Below are 19,614 nucleotides of genomic sequence, written 5' to 3'. Positions count from 1 at the left end.
TGGATGACTCTCCCCTCCAATTCCAATTTCAACACCCAAAATTATTGAAAAATTACAACTAAGGACAAATAAAAGGATTTAGTGCAAGACAAATACTACCCTTACATTTAAAAATACACCTTAGGAAAGGCAGGTTTTCAACAAATTTTTTTACAATATGCACAGTGTCTGAACTGCAATTTATTTTATTTAAAAAACAAACATACATGCATGACTTGGTATACTCCTCCAACTTCTCAATTCGTTTTTTGTGGTCTTCTATCTGTTCCACAACTTGCTTTATATTTTCCTAAACAACCATAAATAGGATGCAATTTACAAAATTTAATAAATTCTAAAGCCAATTTGCTAATACCACTAAATTTTCAGAGTGAGGCACTGATATTTAGCTATGTAATTAACCTTCACCATGAAATATCCATTGAAATCAAGTCACAGCATATGACTTTGCATATTTAGTGTATAGATAATTCCCTGTGAATATACTATATATACTAAAACTACACTATTGTTTTCAAGCCAATTAGTAGAGAGATTCTTTTATGTGAATGGATCTTGACACGTCCATAAATACTACTTGGTAATACCTTTTTAACATTTAGTTAAATACCAAAGTTTACGATTTAAAACAAATGTAAAGGCTTTATAAAATCTGATAATAGACTTGTTTTATAAATACTTCAAATTTTAAAATCAAGTGTCCCTCTGCAGAATCTGAAAACCAACATCACAGCATTACACTAGTGAATATGAACCAGCAAATGAAATTACTAGTCTTATTTCACTGTCCAAACTGTTTGGCCAGCTTGGCGAGCTGATCAGCACAGGTGACCATGCAGTCCCAGAATTGCAAAAGAGCTTCAGCATGGACCAAATGGGAGGTTTTGGATCTGACTGCAGGCAGAACTCCATTCCAAAAGATGAAATGCCAATATATATGCCAAAATCTCCAAGGGCATGATGGACAGAGGCTACAACAGGGACACACAGCCAGTGCCGCATGAAAATTAAGGAGCTCAGGCAAGCCTATCAAAAAACAAAGCAAGCAAACGGTCGCTCCAGGTCAGAGCCCATACATGCTGCTTCTATGATGAGCTGCATGCAATTCGGGGGGGCGAGGGGGCTACTACTACCCCACCACTATCTGTGGACACCTGCAAGGAGGGAGTCTCACATAACAAAGATGAGGATTTTGTGGATAAGGAAGATGAGGAGAAGGTTGAGGATAGCGCACAGCAGGCAAGCAGGGAATCCCTTCTCCCCGGCAGCCAGGAACTGTTCATCACCTTGGAGTCAATACCCTCCCAAGGTGGGCTCCTGGACCATGCAGCTGGAGAAGGCACCTCTGGTGAGTGTACCTTTGTAAATAAAATACAAGGTTTAAAAGCAATCGTGTTTAATGATTAAATTTGCCCCGAAGACTTGGGATGCATTCATGGCCAGTATAAGTACTGGAAAAGTCTGTTAACATGTCTGAGGATGGAGCAGAAAACCTCCAGGGACATCTTCATAGAGCTCTCCTGGAGATACTCTAAAAGCCTTTGCAGAATGTTTCTGGGGAGGGCAGCCTTATTCCATCCTCCATGGTAGGATGCTTTACCATGCCAAGCCAGTAGCAAGTAGTCTGGAATCATTGCAGAACAAAACATTGCAGCAAATGGGCCCGGGCCTTGGTGGCATTCAAGCAACATCTGTTCTTTATCTCTGTGTTAGCCTCAGGAGAGTGATATCATTCATGGTCACCTGGTTGAAATATGGGAAATTTGTTTAAGGGGACATTCAGAGGTGCCCGTTCCTGCCGGGCTGTTTGCCTTTGGCTGAAAAGAAATCATCCTCACTGTTAGCCACGCGATTAGGGGAGGCCTGTTCACGCTGAGCTGTTTGTATTTGGCTGACAGGGATCTTCCTGGATACTAGCCATGCATTCAATAAGTTTTGAACTGTAGTGTGGCTTTATCCTTCCCTCCTCCCCTCATCCACCTCCCCACTTGATGCTTCCCTCCTGACCCACCCCTCCCAGGCTATTTTTGTGTTGAATTAATAAAGAATGCATGATTTGGAAACAATGACTTTATTGCCTCTGAAAGCAGTGGTTAAAGGGGGGAGGTCTGTTGGTTTACAGGGAAGCAGAGTCAACCAAGGGGGCGGGTTTTCATCAAGGAGAAAAACAGAACTGTCACACCGTAGCCTAGCCAGTTGTGAAACTGGTTTTCAAAGCTTCTCTGATGCACAGGATGGCCATCTATGCTCTAATTGCCCTGATGTCTGGCTGCACGTAATCAGCCACCAGATGATTTGCCTTAACCTCCCACCCCATAAATGTCTCCCCTTTACTCTCACAGATTTTGTGGGGCACACAGCAAGCAGCAATAACAGTGGGAATACTGGTTTCACTGAGGTCTAACCTAGTCAGTAAACTGCACTAGCAAGCTTTTAAACATCCAAATGCACATTCTACCATCATTCTGCACTTGCTCAGACTATAGTTGAACTGCTCCTTACTACTGTCCAGGGTGCCTGTGTATGGCTGAATGAGCCATGGAAGCAAGGGGTAGGCTGGGTCCCCAAGGATAACTCTAGGCATTTCAACATCCCGAACGGTAATTTTCTGGTCTGGGAAGTAAGTTCCTTCCTGCACCTTTTCAAGCAGACCAGAGTTCCTGAAGATGCGAGCATCATGCACCTTTCCTGGCCATCCTACATTGATGTTGGTCCCTTGTGATCCACCATTGCTTGCAGCACCACTGAAAAGTACCCCTTGCGGTTTACTTACTGGCTGCCAAGGTGGTCCAGTCCCAAGATATGGATATGCGTTCCATCTATCGCCCCACCAGTTAGGGAATCCCATTGCAGCAAAGCCATCCACTATGACCTGCACATTTCCCAGAGTCACTACCCTTGACAGCAGTAGCTCAGTGATAGCGCTGGCTACTTGGATCACGGCAGACCCCCCACACACAGTAGATTTACCCACTCCAAATTGATTCCCGAATGACCAGCAGCTGTCTGGCACTGCAAGCTTCCACAGGGCTATCGCCACTTGCTTCTCAACTGTGAGAGCTAGTCTTATCTCGGTATTCTTGCGCTCCAGGGCAGGGGAAAGCAAGTCACAAAGTTCCATGAAAGTGCCCTCAAGCATACAAAAGTTGGACACTGGGAATCATCCCAGACCTACAACACTATGCAATCCCACCAGTCTGTGCTTGTTTCCCGGGCCCAGGATCAGCGTTCCATGGCAGGAACCTGTCCCATTACCACCATGATGTCCGAATTGCCAGGGCCCATGCTTTGAGAGAAGTCTGTGTCCATGTATCGCTATTGTGATCACGCTGTCGTCACCTCCTCGCCTGCTTCTGCAGGATAATGCGCAAGGTGTTTACAATGCTCACAACAGCAGCGGCGAGCTGAGTGGGCTCCATGCTTGCCGTGGTATGGCATCTGCAGGACAGCAGAGTTGCAGCGGAAGTGGTGGATGATGATGGATACCATGAGAATAGATATTTATACAGAACGACGAGAGGACCTGCGAGGTGGATTCATAGCACCAGGAGAACAGAGTTGCAGTGGGTGATGACTTAACAGTCCTTGTGCACCATCTGCTGACAGCAGCACTCAGGACACATCAGCAGCAGTGACAGTGAGCTGAGTGGGCTCCATGCTTGCCGCGGTATGGCGTCTGCACTGAAAAAAGGTATGAAATGATTGTCTGCCATTGCTTTCACGGAAGGAGGGGCGACTGATGACATGTACCCAAAACCACCCATGACAATGTTTTTGCCCCATCAGGCACTGGGAGCTTAATCCAGAATTCCAATGGGCAGCGGAGACTGTGGGAACTGTGGGATAGCTATCCACAGCGCACCGCTCCATAAGTCAATGCTAGCCACAGTAGTGAGGACACACTCCGCCGACTGAAGGCACTTAGAGGGGACATATGCAACTGACTGTATAAAATGGATTTCTAAAAATCAACTTCTATAAAAATCGACCTAATTTTGTAGTGCAGACATACCCTTATAATTGCAGATCTGGATGTTTATACTGTAAGCAGGCTTTCACTAAGCCACATCCTAGAAGAGATATGTAAAGTAATTTTTGAAGGATAAAGAGCCAGACATGTGGCAGTAGGTCTGTCAGAAGAGAAGCTCAAACACATGCATTGCATCAAGGTTGTTGAAGTGTTTTTCGGTAAAGAACGTATTCAGTACAATTATACAAAAAATTATAATGACAGAGAAGAACATGTATTAGACAGACAACGAGAGACAGGGTTTCTATTCCCCAATAAAATTAAATTCCATCTCAGTACCTCAATTTCTTTTTGCTTCCTCTCATCAAATGTCATCCTTTCTAGATCTGCTTTTTGCTCCCACTGCAGTTTTTCTAGTTGCTGGGTCAATGTAGCTACTTTCTTTCTCGCTAGTTCTTTCAGCTCTTTATACCGATCCAGCTGTACAAACAGATTCAAATATTACTCCTGCCCTTAAACATAAAGGGAAATTTTCACTGCATTATGTGCTTTACTAGCAAATTAACAACCTTACCAAACTACAGATTGTAAATTACTATCCCGTTATGGAGTCAAGTATTGGCAATCAGATGCCATGAAAGATACAACTTCAAACTTTATTCTCCTGTTTTTTTGCCTACAGTCTAGTTTAGACTTTTGTTTTAAATAAGTAATTAGGCAAACTAAAGCTTTCATAAACATTTCTGAAAAAAGGAGAGGATCAAGACTTCATCCAGATGCTGAGTGGCCCAAAAGTAAAGGAATTATTCTTAAAAACAACAGTTATTTTGATATGTGGGAAGCCTCCAAGGAGAAAATTTGTAGAGGTATACAAAAGGGTTTAGGTTTGGGGCAACCCTTTAAATTATGCCTAAGGTTGACAAATGTCTACAGTAATGAGGAGTTGGAACTCCTCCACTCACTTCTCTGGGGCATACTTTACAGGGTTACCTCAAACTACAGGGATAATAGGAAGGAAACTTACCCATCAGGTTATGCAGAATTTAATGCATAATAAAAAAAATAATGAAAAAAAGTTTCTAGGTCTAATGGTTGCAGAAATAGTTGTCTCGACGTGAACTAACTGGAAAATTATGCAGGGATGTCTTCCTGAAAGAGCTTTATATCAGAACTGTGAACTGGTCTTATCTGTAGCAGTTGGGAAGTTGTTTTGGTAAAGATCTCCTTCCTCACACCACCTCATAGCCCCTTGACAGCAAAAGAGCTGCTCCATTGTTACTAACCTATCCTCACATGTACTGTTTGTGCTCCCAGTAAAAACCTAGGTCACAAGGAACCCCATGGAGATTGGGTTTAAAACAGACAGGTGCTGCACATGCCTTGACTAGGCTCCCCTAACTCCTCCTCTCACTATTGTGCACTGGAACTTCACTCACTTGCCTAGAAGAGAGGCTTTGATTATTGCTTTGGAAAGGATATGATTCACACATTAGAGAGAAGTAATACACCACCTCCAACCATCTTAAAAGGTTAAATTTGAAACCCCTCTGTCTTAAGTTTACTCCTCAAAACTGTTCTCTCTCTAGAACTTCTGGGAGGCTTGAACTGTCCTCCTTAAATCATTTAATCAGTGCAATAAAAAATGTTTAATTCATTCCAGCTGTTTGCTGGTTAAAAAACTATATTAAGCTCAGGCACATGTTGGCAGAGCTATTTTACTTGCAGCCCAAGGAGTCTCAAGAACATTAAAGAAAAATCTTGTCAGTAGAGCCTCATTTTGTCCTTCTAGGAGAGGCCCAATCATGGTGTTGCTAATCATATTCTGGGCTAACTGTGACCACTTAGCAAACTCCAACAGTTCACACTGTAAGCTAAAAATAAACCGAGGGGGACGTTACAATTTATTTCTCCATATAGAAGAAATACAGGTATCACATATTTTTATGTGCAAATTGACATAGATTTTATGTCTGTTGGCTTCCAGGATAAACCTGTAAGAGATGAAAAATAAAAGGCAAGATCACCATTTTGCCTCATCCTACTGGACAAATAGCTCCTTTTCCTTGCAATTTAGTCTAAGTCAAATTGGATTTGTAAGCACTCTTTGAAAACAATGGGTGAAATCATGGCCCCACTGAAGTCAATGGCAAACTCCCATTAGCTTTAACAGAGCCAGGATTTCACTCAGTCTAGTACTTCCCCTCCACAACTCACTTGACTTGCTTCCAACTCAACATCTGCTCTTCTCTGTAACATCTCCTCTTCAACCTTCTTTTCAAATGCTCTCCAACTTCTCTCAACATCAGTCAGCTCAGTGTCCAATTCTTTTATGTTTTGCTCTTGTTTAGCAAGGTGTTTCTCATTATCTTTTAAGGATTTCTTAGCCATATCTACTTTCTTGATTTGGTGAGAAGTGTTCTCCTTTGCTTTAATATATTGGGGCCTTTTCTGATTCAATGATGCTTCCAGGGTTCTTTAGGGGGAAAAAAAGATGCATTTTTGTCAACTTTATGTTTCAGGGAAACAAGAAATGCAGCCTGGAACAAGATTGATTAAAAAAAAAACTATCACATTTTAGGTGGGGACCAAGTATGAGATGCTTCAGTCCAAAAGTCATATTTTGATAACTGAAAATAGTCGTTTAAACATGAAGTACAATGCTATACCACACCTACAATGTTGTAGTGAACAGGTAAAATGTTTTACTGAGAACAGTGACAAATAAAGTGGCTGAAAAATTAAGCATTATATATTTATTCTGTAACAGTGATTATTATTTTAGAAATCTCCCACTGACTTCAATGGGGTCAGAATTTCACCCACTCTCTTGATCAGGAAATACACTTTGAAGAGTAACTTAGAATGCAGACTAACTCTCAAAATCTCAGTTCAGTCTCATCACAGGAAAACTTACTTCATTTCTTTTTCCATTTGTTGTTGGTCTCTATTTAATATTCCAAGCACTTTTTTCTTAGCTTTAAATGTGTCTTCAGCAGAAGAAAGAGAGTCTTTCTTGGTATTCACATCCATGTTCTTTTCATCCAATTTGTTGTTCAAAAAGTCAATTTTTTTCTCATTGTGATAAAGTCGGAAAAGTTGCATCTGTATCTTGTTTTCTTTCAACTCTTTAAGCAGCATCTGGTAACGCTCTGCCTAAAAACAGCAATTTTTTATTTGCGGCTTTAAAAATAATTTTTCATCACTAGCAGTCTAATCTCAGGTCCAGAGTAAAATGAGCTAATGTACTGGTGACTATGATTCCAGCAAAGTGTGCCAATCACAAAAAAAACCTCAGCCATATAATGCAGTAGTTACTGTAAGAATTGCAACTCATGCAGAATACATTGTCATTTATTTCATTAAAACATATTTATGACTACTGAACCTAGTATACTTAGAAACTATTATATTCAACTCCATTTCCTGTTGATTATTACGAATGCCACCAAATAGTAAATCATAACTGCTTTTTTTCCCTCTCTGGTATGCACTCAGGCAACAAACTTCGCAAGACAGGGTCACTGAACTCTCCAGAGAATAGAAGAATGTAGAGATTTAGCTTCGTTTCAATAAGTTTCACACCTCCGGAACAAAGCTCACTATGATTGTTTGGTAAATTGCAGGACTGAACTTCTGAGAAAGTATTTTTGGATGCAAAGTTTATGCTTCCATTTTTAAACATTCTGCCCAGTAAGTACCATTACTGCATCACATAGTGACTGTACAAAAAGGGCAGAAATACAGAAATGACATACTACTGATGTATATTGGCAGAAGACACTTAACTATTAATCCTGTTCCACAGGAAAACATAGTATCTTCCTTGTTGATTTTTGTTTTTGGTTATATATTTCAGATTATACAAATTAATCAGATTATGTGGAAAAGCATTTACCAAAAAACACTTTTGAAGAACCATCACTTTCCACAGAAAACGAGGAAAATGTATTTATTTTAAATGTATTAGAAGTGTTTGACCCAAGCTCTATGTACTTTTACTAAGGTTCTGATCCTATAAACTCACACTACATTAATAGAGTTTGCAGGATCAACCACTATGCTGTATGCTTTCTTAAATATGAAAACCTCCTTTATGTTATTTTTGGAATTACCTCCTCTTTCTCTAACTTTGCATGCTTGCGTTCTACTGCCACATGTTTTTTCTTGTTATAATTAAACTGTGCATCCCCCTCTGCCTGTTGCATTTTCTTCTTCTTTTTCTCATATTCCTCAGCAAACTCCCATGAATTACTAATCTGTTCAAAAAGCTGGGTTCTTTCCTTGGGCTTCTTCATTGCAATTGACTCTACTGCTCCCTAGAATAGAGTTTCAAAGATGTAGTACTGAGAATCATAGCACTGCAGATCACTGTACTGTACAAAAAGTGAATCTGAAATTGCCAGCAATATTGTGCTATTCAGTTTCTTAAAATCAAGATATCACTTAAATGATATTTCACTAGATTCAATAGCCTCCCAATTACAGAGACTTGAAAGTCCACTGAACCTAAACTGGACACTGAGACAACATGTATGAAAAAGCGAAAGTTGTGGAATCATGTAGTACTGGCAGCAAAAAGTCAATCAGAAATTACAAAACAAACCTCATGAATTAAGAACATACAATTTACATAATTCATCCAAAATTTTTTCCATACTAAAGATTAAAATGTGGGAAACCAAGACTCCAGTCATGAAGTGTTATCACTAATACAAAGTACAGTGTTATATTTATCCCAACACCCATTATGTTATGGGACTGGAGGAAGCTTTTCAAATGAAAATTTTCTATGAGAGTTTATGAAATGTAGATTCAGTTCCTTCCCTATTTTGATAATTTTTTTAAAGCAGACAAGTTAGTGAAGCTTGAAAATTAAGTACTGTATATATTTATTCTGTAACTGTGATATTACTGTTTTTGATATGTATTATCGATATTTAAAGGAATGCTAAATTAGAAGAGATTTTTAATCCCGACATCTAATTAGAAGTAATAAAACTAAAAATACTTAACTGCCAAATACAGTTTGCAAAAAAATTAAACAGGAAGCTAGTATTTTAACAGATTTGTGAGGCAGATTAGGACTAAGAATTCAAATCCCAAAGTAAGTTTCAGTTGTTTTAAGATAATATGCTTTTCTAAAATTGTTTAGGGGTTAATTTAACATCTGGTTAAATTAAATGGATTGGAGGACTCAATAACAGACTATTAACAAATGGGATATAGTCTTTTGTCTGCATGTCACTAATTCAAATCCACCATAGCTCCCTATTTACCAAGAGTGGTTACTCACAGATGGTTCCATAGTCTATATGATTTTACTCTATTTCCCAGCGGATACACACCTCCAACTCACAAAAACACACTATCACCATTAGCATCCTTACTGGTAGTCTCAATAGATAGCCCAATAACTGAACAGATAAGAAAAATGAATGTTGACCTCGGAAGTGGTTCTTCAGAGGAGTATTTGGGCTCATTGATGTGAGCCCAAATACTGTGTGGCAAAGGTGACATTGTGAGGCACCTTCTTCATAAATAAAAGATTTTGGTCTCTAGTGATGTCAAATAAGTGGCTGTGACCCAGGGACCTCTTGGTGACAACTGGCAGAGTGCACAGGGTTTTACAGGGATCCCCTGGGTTGGATATATGCATAATAGTTCACTGAAGCATGGCATGTGAGTCTCTACCAAGAGCCAGAAGCCCACTGGTTATCACACTCACTGCAAAATGTATGTACAGATAATATTTAAGGAGTTATGCTTTTATACTAAAAATAATATACACTCATTCACAAGCCAAATTTTTTTTTTTTTTTAGTAAAAAAGGGAAGCACCAGAGAAGGTGGTCAGCTTATGAATGGGTATAGAGAGGGAGAAGTGGGACATAGCTCCTCCCCCAACAGAGGGAGCCAGGAGAGGCAGCACAGCCAGCAGAGCCAGAAGGGAAGAGGTGGGGCCAGTCTCTCTCCATTTCTGGCCAGGCTGCTCTCCCCCCAGCCTCCAAAGAAGCTGCAGCTCTGGGGCTGGCAGGCTGCTGCCGTGCCACTTGGCCCCGCCCCCCAGAGCAGGCTGTGGCCATGCTGCCCGGCCTCCAGAGCACGCTGTGGCCACACCACCTAGTCCAGCCTGCTAGAACATGCTGCAGCCATGCCACCCGGTATGGCCTGCCAGTGCAGGCTGCAGTCACGCTGCCCAGTGGGTCGAAGCAGCTCCAGCCAGGCCAGAGACATCCTCCCCTGGCCCTCCCCAGATAAGGTAGGAAGGGATGGGATGGGATGGGGAGAGGATCCAGGGTCATGCTGGGGGTGGTCACAGGGGTTACTCCCCTGACCCCCCAGCTTCCCTCTCCCCCCCCCCAACTCCCCTCTCCCAAAAACATATCCCCACCAATTGCTGTCCCGGCCCATCAGGATAAGCAGCTGGCGCACCGGGACACTTTGTTTACTTAGGTTTACCTCCATGCCTGCAGACGCTCAAGGTAAACAAGTCATCTCGGTCCACTAGCGGCTTATTCTGATGGCCCAGGAGCCAAAGTTTGCTGACCCCTGAATTATGGGGCCGGCTTATGAATGGGTCAAAATTTTTTCCATTTTTACTTATCCATCTTGGGGGGGAGGGGGAGTAGGCTTATAAATGAACTGGCTTATGAATAAGTATATACGGTATGTTCTTACGGTCTTGGAGTTAAGGCAAGTCATCAGAAGGTGATGTACCTCAGAAGTGTTCCTTCTGGACAAAAGGCAGCAGACACCTGTCTTCTAGTCTGGCCATTTTTATATTGTATGCCTCATAATGTATGCCTTTTTGCATACTGAACCACAGGCAAAAGACGTGATTGTGAAATCTACAGAAAGGAAATTCACAGGATGATGATGGCCTGATTACTACTAAAGACAAAGGACCGTTAGGGTATAGCTGGGGATATAAGGAAACACATAGGATCCTTTACCCAGGAGGCAAGCTGACAGCACAGCTGTCTCTTGAAAGGAGGGTCACAGCTAACCCTGGTTGTAAAACCCTGCAAGGATTTTGCATGAGCAATACTCTAAGAAGAAACTCTCAACTCTCATGTCTTATAATTAAGCCTATACTCTAGAACAGTGGTCTCCAAAGTGGGGTGCGCTAGAGGATCCTTGGGGGTGCACAGCAGGAGGAACACTTGATTTTGGTGCTTCAGCAGTTCAGCCAGGAGTCTGAGCGGCTTTTTTTTTATTATTATTATTTTTTTTTTGGGTGCTTTGACAAAAATGGCGCAGCAGGGGGTGCGTGCTCAAGAATTTTTACTAATGGGGTGCGCGATCAAGACCACTGCTCTAGAAAGTGTGTTTTGATTTTGTTGATAAATGTAATGATTTGTTTCCAATATCTCTACTGGTTATTATTGGAATCTCTATGCTTTGTTAAATTTATTTATAGTGAAGTCAAGTATAAGTGCCGTCTGTTAAGAGGAGTGGAAATCTGAGGTAGAACTGGTAAGCGAGAGTGCCGTTTCTTCAGAAGCAGCAAACCTGTGAACAGTGTGAGCGCCCAGTGGACTGGGCCTGGACACTCTAGGGAGATGCTCAGAGGGCTTGAGAATTGGATCATGCCTATTGCCAGCCTGCAGAGAAACAATAGGGCTTGCAAGCCCTAGAGGGGAATGCTTGCATTGTTCATGGCTGGTAGAGTTGGGCCGCTGACTTCTAGCAGGCACAGACAAGGCTTCCTCCTGCTTAAGGACAGGTGGTAGCCAGATGCCTGACAATAAACCAGAAGGCATCACAATGGCACCTTTCAAAAGCAGTAAAGTTCACACTTTAAGAAGATTAATACACATTAGGCAAAACAAAGAACTTTGGAAAATACATTTAAGGAAAAACCATGCTTGTCAAAGAGAAACTAGATGTCCTAACAAGATTTTCCATCCACATTATTTATTATAAGTTGAGACAAAAATGATTTTGGCTCCAGAAATAAGGTGGTTAGCCAATTTTAGGTTCATTTGTTTTTAAATCCAAAACGTGAAGACCTTTTTCAACTTATAAACTGAAGCACAGAAATTACTGGGTTTCCCATGATGAATAATGCTTCCCCCTACCTCCCTTCCACACCCTCTATTGCCCACACCCTCTATTGCCCAACACACAGAGAAACCTTGCAATTCCCATTTTATGGCCTAAACTTCTTAGGCTAGGACAAGACTGCTATTATTCATGCAGGACCAATTACCTGTTTGGCTGACTAGGGAGCAGCAATAACCGTCTAGTCCCATGGATCAAGCATGTTACCTTTACAGCACTCCCAATCTGCACTCAAGCTTTGGGAGGTTACCAAGTACCTTAAATGCTTACCTGAAAAACCATGCAGTTCCTTGCTTTGACAATTATGCCTATTTTTTCAAGCTCTGCTGTGTAAACCGATCGGCTAACAGTTTTATCATTGAAAAGAAACTCAGAGCAACTACCTAATAAAGGAAGAAACAATAAAATTAAAGTATCATGTAACCAAATATTTGAACTATTAATTTATGTTGTGCATGTGACACTTGATCTAATCAGTTCACCTGTTCCCCTTTTGTGCATCAAGAATGTCTACACTTCTTCTGAGATCCAGAATGAGGTGAGTGACAAACCATGTGAAAGCCTCTGGGTGAAGATAAAAGACAGGGGCAGGGGAAAAAACAAAGTTGATATCAGGGTAAGGGTCTGCGATTGACAACCAAAACAGGAGGAGTGGCGGATGAGGCATTTCTATGATAAATATTTCTAGAACAGAAATATCCAAAACATAAGACCTGTTAGTAGTGGTGGATTTTAACTATCCAGATATCTGGTGGAAAAGTAATATGACAAAAACACAAAACGTCCAATATGTTCTTGGAATGTGTTGGGGTAGAACCTTTTGTTTCCCGGGGTAGAGGAGAACAGCAGCCATTTTAGGCTTGATATTGACTAACAAGTGGAAGAGGACTGACAGTAATCATAAAATGATACATTTCAAGATTTGAAAGAAAGGAAAAAGTGAGGGCAGCAAAATAAGGAAAAGAGACTGAAAAAAAACAACAACAGATGTTAAACTTGGAAAACTGGTAGGTAAGGTTCCATGGGAAGAAATGATAAGAGGAAGAGGAGTTCAGGAGAGTTGGCAGTTTCTTGAGAAATATTAAAGGCACAACAGCAAACTATCCCAATGGGAAAGAAAGACAGGAAGAATAACAAGAGGCCAAATGGGCTGCATCAGGAGCTCTTAAATGACCTGGAAAATCAAAAAGGAATCCTACCAAAAGGAGGAAACATGAACAAATTGCTATGGATGAGTACAGAAGACTAGTACCAGCATGTAGGTACAAAATTAGAAAGGCTACAACACAAAGTGACTTACACCTAGCAAAGCACATAAAAAGGCAGTAAGAAGTTGTAAACAGATACAGCAGGGAAGGAGAGCTACTGACTGACTACCCCATGACACAGGTAGTTAATGCCTGTTTTACTTCAGTCTACACTAAGAAGGTTAATTGTCATTGGATGCTTAATATGATTAAATAACAAAATGGAAGGAATGCCAGCCAGAACAGGGAAAAAAACAGATTTAGCTAAATTAGATGTATTCAAGTTGTTAGGACCTGACAAAGTTCACTCTAGGGTACCTGAAGAACCAGCTGAAGCAATCGCAGAACCATTAGAGATTATCTTTGAGTTACTAGCCAAGTGGATAGGAGGGGAGGAAGCAGTAAACATGATACATCTTGATTTTTGACACTGTCCCACTTGACAGTCTCATAAGCAAACTAGGAGAAAGTGGTCTATATGAAATTGCTATAAAATGGATGCACAACTGGTTGTAAAACCATATTCAAAGAGTATCAATGGTTCACTGTCAAACTGGGAGGTTGGATCTAATGGAGTCCTGCAGGGGTCTGTTCTGGTAATATTCAATATTTTTATTCATTACTTGGATTAATGGTGTGAAGAGTATGCTTATAAAATTTGCTGATGACACCAAGTTGGGAAGGATTGAAAGCACTTTGGAGGACAGGATAAGAATTTAAAGTGACTATGACAAATCAGAGTATTAGTCTGAAACCAACAAGATAAAATTCAATAAAGACAAATGCAAAGTACTTAATTTAGGAAGGAAAAAATTAAATGGACCTTACAAAATGGGGAATAACTGGCTAGGTAGTACTACTACTGAAAGGGGGTTATAGTTGGCCACAGTAAATATGAGCCAATGTGAAGTCCCCAGACAGATTTTTGCTCCAAATCCCTAAACAGCCCCCTCAAGGATTGAACTTACAATCCTGGGTTTAGCAGGCCAATGCTCAAGCCACTGAGCTATCCCTCCCCATTGAAGGGAGAACAACTAGTAGTTATCTTAAGCTATAGCAAAGAAGTTTACATTAGATATTATGAAAGACTTATCTGGCTAACAAAGTATTGGAACAGGTTACCAAGAGAAGTTGTGGAATCCCCATCATTGAAGGCTTTTAAGAACAGCTTAGACATGGTCTAGGTAACCCTGCTTCAAAACGGAGGGTGGACTAGATGACCTCTCAAGGTCCCTTCTACCCCTACATTTCTGTGATTCTATGATATCCAGAATGCAACCATTATTCTCTAATGTGGACATTACAGCATTAGCCACACCTGTTAATACCAATCTTGACTACCATAACATACTCAGGACTACCCCTGAAGTCCACCCGGGCATTGGAGCTAGAGCAGAATGCAGCTGCTCTCCTCCTGAGTGGTGTGGGGCAGTTGCATCTCCTTTGCTCAGGTCTCTGCACTGGCTTCCTTTTCTTTTCCATGTGGAATTCAAGGTGTTAACTTTCAAAGACTGGAATGATCAGTGACCATTAGATACAGCTACCAATCCGATACCTCACCTAAAAGTAATTAGGATTAGCCTTGGGAGTGCTTCCAATGTTGTAAACCGTGGCTCAAATCCGCAAAGGTATCTAGGCATCTAACTCCCATCGATGTCAATGGAAGTCAAGAGCCTAAATAGCATAGAGAATCTGGGCTCGTGTCCATCACATGGCTTTCACAGTGAACTGCCCCATGGAACTCACTTCCTTTGATAAACTCTCAAGAGCCACAGTTGGGCAATCATTACGGCGGGGAGCATAACATGTATTTCGTTTAGCATCTGATTAACTCTTCTACTTTATTACTGTTTTCATCCTTATAATTACAGCACCTGGCTATGATGACCAGTACTATAAAAATTGGCTTAATTCCAAAGGATTCACTAGTCCATGTTGTACCATCAGATTATTATATATTTAAGATTTAAAAATAAATATAGTCCACTGGAAGTTTTCTATATCAAGCACAGAAAATATTTGGGTGGCGGGGGAACCTACTACTTACCTCGAATAATTCTTGAAAATGTTTTCTCTTCTCCATTCTCTTCACAATACACTATTTTCACACTTGCAGTAGAGGAAAATGGCTTTCCAACGTGTGCTCCATGAATAAGTTCTTGAACACTTTTCACTCGTAAATTTGCTGTTCTTTCACCCATTACAAAACTAACGGCATCCATTATGTTTGATTTTCCTTTAAAATGAGCAAAAACATTAATTTTTTAGAGTTGTATAGGTATGAACATACTTAGCTGACTACTTATTTCTAATCTTTTATTTCAGTCTCAGTTTTGTTGTCTTCCAGAACCTATGCATGCATTTAAGAAACATTTATTTAAAATAAAATTGTAGAAGAGGTTTATATGTTTGAAAGTAATTTACAACCAACAGATGGTATCAATGCCTGCAACAGATTAATTATAATAAAAGTGTTTCACCACTGAATTCCATAATTAGTTTATGATATATCCAGGTCTATACACCCTTTATCTAAACATGTCTAATTTTCCCCTCTTTACTTCAGTTTGCTTGACAATATCAGTTGCTTCCTACATACTAGTCATTGACAGTGGTACTGAAATATTCCATAATGCATTTAGAACTCTTTCTTACAGATTCTTGAATTCCAAAGAATACCTTTTTCTTATTTCCTTACACTATTATGAATAAATTTTTCTGCTAATATTTCTAATAATTAGTACATTATCTTTCCACCAAAACTTTTCTCCACTCATCCTCTCTTATCTGTCATTCCTGATAGCACTCTCATTTTTCTGGTCTCCCAGAATCACTACTTCAACATTACACTGTATCTTCCTCTCTCTTGCCCTCCTCCCCACCCCCAAAATATCAGAAGAGGGAAAAAAATAAGAACATTCTTAAACTGAATGTTGGGGATTACACAGCATCAGAGTTTCTTCTGGCTACTGATTCATGTAACTTATGCTGATTTAACTGGATGAGTTTCTGAAAAACTTCATTCAATATTTTGAAATTAGAACCAGTGGGAGACAGGGTAGGAGTGATCCACTAACAGTCAAAAATTAAGTTAAATTAAAGCAATGAAAAATATAAAATCCTAGGCCCCTGCAGTAACCACTGGACAACTCTCTTCCTTCTTGGATAAGCTTTGTTACAGCAGCTACTGCTTTTTCTAGACAAGTTTATGAAAAAAAATCTCCCATTGTTGAGTTTTGGTAGGGGATGCAAAATAATGCCTGGACACGTTTTTACTGTCATTTTAGAAAAACTTGCTCCAAATGTGACCAAAACAAGAACAGATGCAGCCATCAGGGCTTGGTCCATGCTGTGATTCCCAACGGTGCCAACTGGAGAGGGTTTATAAGGCTGTGTCTACACTGCACTGTCTACACTATTATTAGTTATTACTATTATTCATAGGGAAATTTACACCACTGTAAGCACGTTTTTTTGTTTTGAGTAGAAAAAGTAGGCGAGTTCAAGCTGGGTTCAGTAATAACTACCTTAGGCTTTGTCTTCACTGCTTTGAAAGGTTTTGTTTTGTTTCCCCCCAGAGAGATGACCAAGCACAATCATTATCTTGTGGTAAAAGACCCAGGGAAGACAAGACCCTTGTTGTGTTTGCCCTGAGGTATCAGGGCAAGAGCAGCACCCCAAAAGCAGATTGACCTCATCACTTAGTCTAGGGGCTGGTAAAGCCTTGCCTGCACTAGGATTTGACAGCAGGAGAGCTTGCACATTAGTCACCCCAAGATAAACACGCTCCTGTCAGCAATGAAGATGAGGCCCTGATTTGGCCCTTTCTGCTAGGGGGAGACACCCTGGGCTGCCTGGTACCACCACACAGCCAGACCAGACCTGCTTTCCGTATGTCTACATAGCAAGTGGCAGGAAGCGTGAACCCAGTGTGATGAACTTCAGCTTGCGGTGCTCAGGCTACAGTCGCTAAAACCAGCTGGGTAGACAGTGGGGCTGGGCCTCTTTAGTGCCCCCCTGACTTCAGACCCCAAGTGCTATGTCCACACTGGAGTTTGCGACACTGCGGTTACACCAGGGCCAGCAGGACAGTTGGCATTTTGCCAGTGGGATCAGGGCAGCTGCAGCCACCACCCCCTCAGGTGTGGCCTGCCCTGACCTACCTGATCCGTTGGGCCCAATAATGCAGTTGAATCTCATGAAGGGGCCGATGCTCTGCCGCCCCCGCCATGACTTGAAGTTCTCCAGCAGCAGCAGTTTCAGGTAACCCATCCCCGCGGGGAGGGGCGAGCCAGGACTCCAGAGCGGGCAGCGGCCTCTAACGTCTGAAACTCCCCTCCCCTTAGCAGTTGGGTTATGTGAGTGCGCTTGTGGGGGTGCGCGCGCAGGGGATGAGCGGGTGTCACGCGCAGTTTCCGCGCCGCGCGCCTCCCACACGCAACCAGCGGCTTCACACAAGCTGGAACACAGCGCGAGACACCAAGGCGACGCTGCCTCATGCTAGTTCCCGCGGGAAAGGGCGGCTTATCTCGCGAGATTTCTGAGGGGAGCTGGACCAGGGAGGCGGAGCCAAGCGAGGAGGGACCCGACGCGGAAATCAGGGGGCTCGTTCCCTTAGCAACCCGCTGTGTTGACATCTCCCGGCGCCAGCCCGGGGCGGCGAATAAGGGCCCCGGGAGAGCATCGTTCGTGGTTCTGCCTTGGTGGGAGCTCGCCCCCCGCGGGCACCATGCGCAAGCTGGGCCTGCAGCGGGACCTGGCCGAGGCGGCTGCGCTGGAGCAGAGGCGGCAGCACGAGCTGCACAGGCAGAGCCGCATCTTCAACGCCCGAGTCAGGACCATCGGGGTAAGCGGGCGGCGGGGACGGCCAGCTGGATGCGCCTTCCAGGGAGGTGCCGCCTCGTGGCGCAGTCTGGGGGGGGCAGGTGGACTGGCTCAAACCCCCCCCGCGCCCACTCACGAGACTGTTGGGTGCCGACTTCTATGGGGATCGATTAAATTAATGATCGTGCATCGGGACTCAAAGGCGGGGCTACAAGTGCAGGAGTGACAGTGGTGCGGTTCTTGTCCTAGGGGCTGAAAGCACTTTACAAAGGTGAGTGCCTTTGCCCCCATTAATAGACGGGGAAGCACCGAGGCATGCTGGGTGGCCTCATATTTAGAAGGCACTCCGATTTAGACAGCCTCTCAGTATTTCCAGTGTTGGAAGATTATCTCTGCAGTTCTTACATGTGTAGCCCATCCTGCTTCCATTGAAACCAAGGACAAAACTTCAGCTTTCTTTGGTGGAAACCGGATCAGGCCCATGTGTGGGTATATATTTAGGTTGCATTTACACTACTCACACCACTTGCGGAGGCTTGTAGGGGGTAGGTAGCTCCAGGCCACAGTGACAAGCAGGTAGTGTCTGCACTGCGGTGTGTAGCTGCATAGCTATTCAGATCAGCGAAAGGCTGTACATCAGGAGTGAGGTAGTCAGGAGCTGCTGGAGCCTTTCCCTATTGCGAACATACCTTTGTGTCTATAGGGCTTGATTGCCCATTGCCCTGCACCATAAATCAGGGGTGGCCAACCTGAGCCTGAGAAGGAACCAAAATTTACCAATGTACATTACCAAGGAGCCATAGTAATACATCAGCAGCCCCCCATCAGCTCCCCCCCAGCACCTCTCACCCACTGGCAGCCTTGCCAATCAGCACCTCCCACTCCCTCTCAGCACCTCCCAATCAGCTGTTTTGTGGCATGCAGGAGGTTTGGGAGGGGAGAGAAGAGCAAGGGCATGGCAGGCCCAAGGGAAGGGGGTGGAGTGGGGGCAGGGCCTGTGGCAGAGCCAGGGCTTGAGCAGCGAGCGCCCCCCTCACCTTCCGGTGCATTGGAAAGTTGGTGCCTGTAACTCCAGCGCCAGAGTCAATGTCTATACAAGGAGCCACATATTAACTTCTGAAGAGCGATAGGCTGACCACCCCTGCCTTAAGTAGTCATTTACACTAGTGCAGAGCAACTGGAAGGTGGGTATAAGACACTACAAAATCAGAATAGTAGCAGCACTGCTGTAAATAACTGCACACAGTATCAACAACTGAAAATCAGACCCATTATGTGGATCTTCCAGTTTGTTTTTTGTTGAGGGGACTTCACTAACTTACAGAGGTGCAATGAGGCTAAATTATGTTTGTAGTCCCTTGAGAGCCTCAGATATACTATAGGTAGGTTCCTACCAAATTCACGGTTCATTATGATCAATTTCGCAGCTGCAGGATTTGAAAATTGGTAATTCACAATGTTGTAACCCTGAGGATCCTAACCCAAAAGGCGAGGAGGTGTTACAAAGCTG

The 19,614-nt window shown here is 42.6% G+C and overlaps 2 protein-coding genes across 6 annotated transcripts in view; one reads left to right on the top strand and one right to left on the bottom strand.

Annotated features, from left to right (window-relative positions):
• Positions 1-17,775, bottom strand: part of SMC1B (structural maintenance of chromosomes 1B) — a 65,297-nt gene extending 47,522 nt beyond the window's left edge. For all 3 annotated transcript variants that reach the window (XM_030539650.1, XM_030539658.1, XM_030539655.1), the window contains exons 1-7: positions 17,444-17,775; positions 15,328-15,516; positions 12,304-12,416; positions 6,885-7,123; positions 6,185-6,443; positions 4,310-4,450; positions 207-289 (exon numbers count right to left, since the gene is read on the bottom strand). In XM_030539650.1, the coding sequence (XP_030395510.1) occupies positions 207-289; positions 4,310-4,450; positions 6,185-6,443; positions 6,885-7,123; positions 12,304-12,416; positions 15,328-15,516; positions 17,444-17,552 (1,133 nt within the window). In that variant the 5' untranslated portion in view covers positions 17,553-17,775. The remainder of the gene's footprint in view (positions 1-206; positions 290-4,309; positions 4,451-6,184; positions 6,444-6,884; positions 7,124-12,303; positions 12,417-15,327; positions 15,517-17,443) is intronic.
• Positions 17,776-17,897: 122 nt separating this feature from the next.
• RIBC2 (RIB43A domain with coiled-coils 2) overlaps positions 17,898-19,614 on the top strand; it is a 34,202-nt gene continuing 32,485 nt past the window's right edge. For 2 of the 3 annotated variants that reach the window (XM_030539629.1, XM_030539636.1), the window contains exon 1: positions 17,898-18,126. In XM_030539629.1, the coding sequence (XP_030395489.1) occupies positions 18,010-18,126 (117 nt within the window). In that variant the 5' untranslated portion in view covers positions 17,898-18,009. Of the gene's footprint in view, positions 18,127-18,178; positions 18,376-19,614 lie in introns of those variants that run through there. The other variant, XM_030539642.1, reaches the window with a different exon arrangement.

This window comes from Gopherus evgoodei, chromosome 1 (assembly GCF_007399415.2).
Source record: "Gopherus evgoodei ecotype Sinaloan lineage chromosome 1, rGopEvg1_v1.p, whole genome shotgun sequence".
Lineage (NCBI taxonomy): Eukaryota > Metazoa > Chordata > Testudines > Testudinidae > Gopherus > Gopherus evgoodei.
The sequence above is the reverse complement of the archived record's forward strand: the minus strand, read 5'-3'. Positions and strand labels throughout refer to the sequence as shown.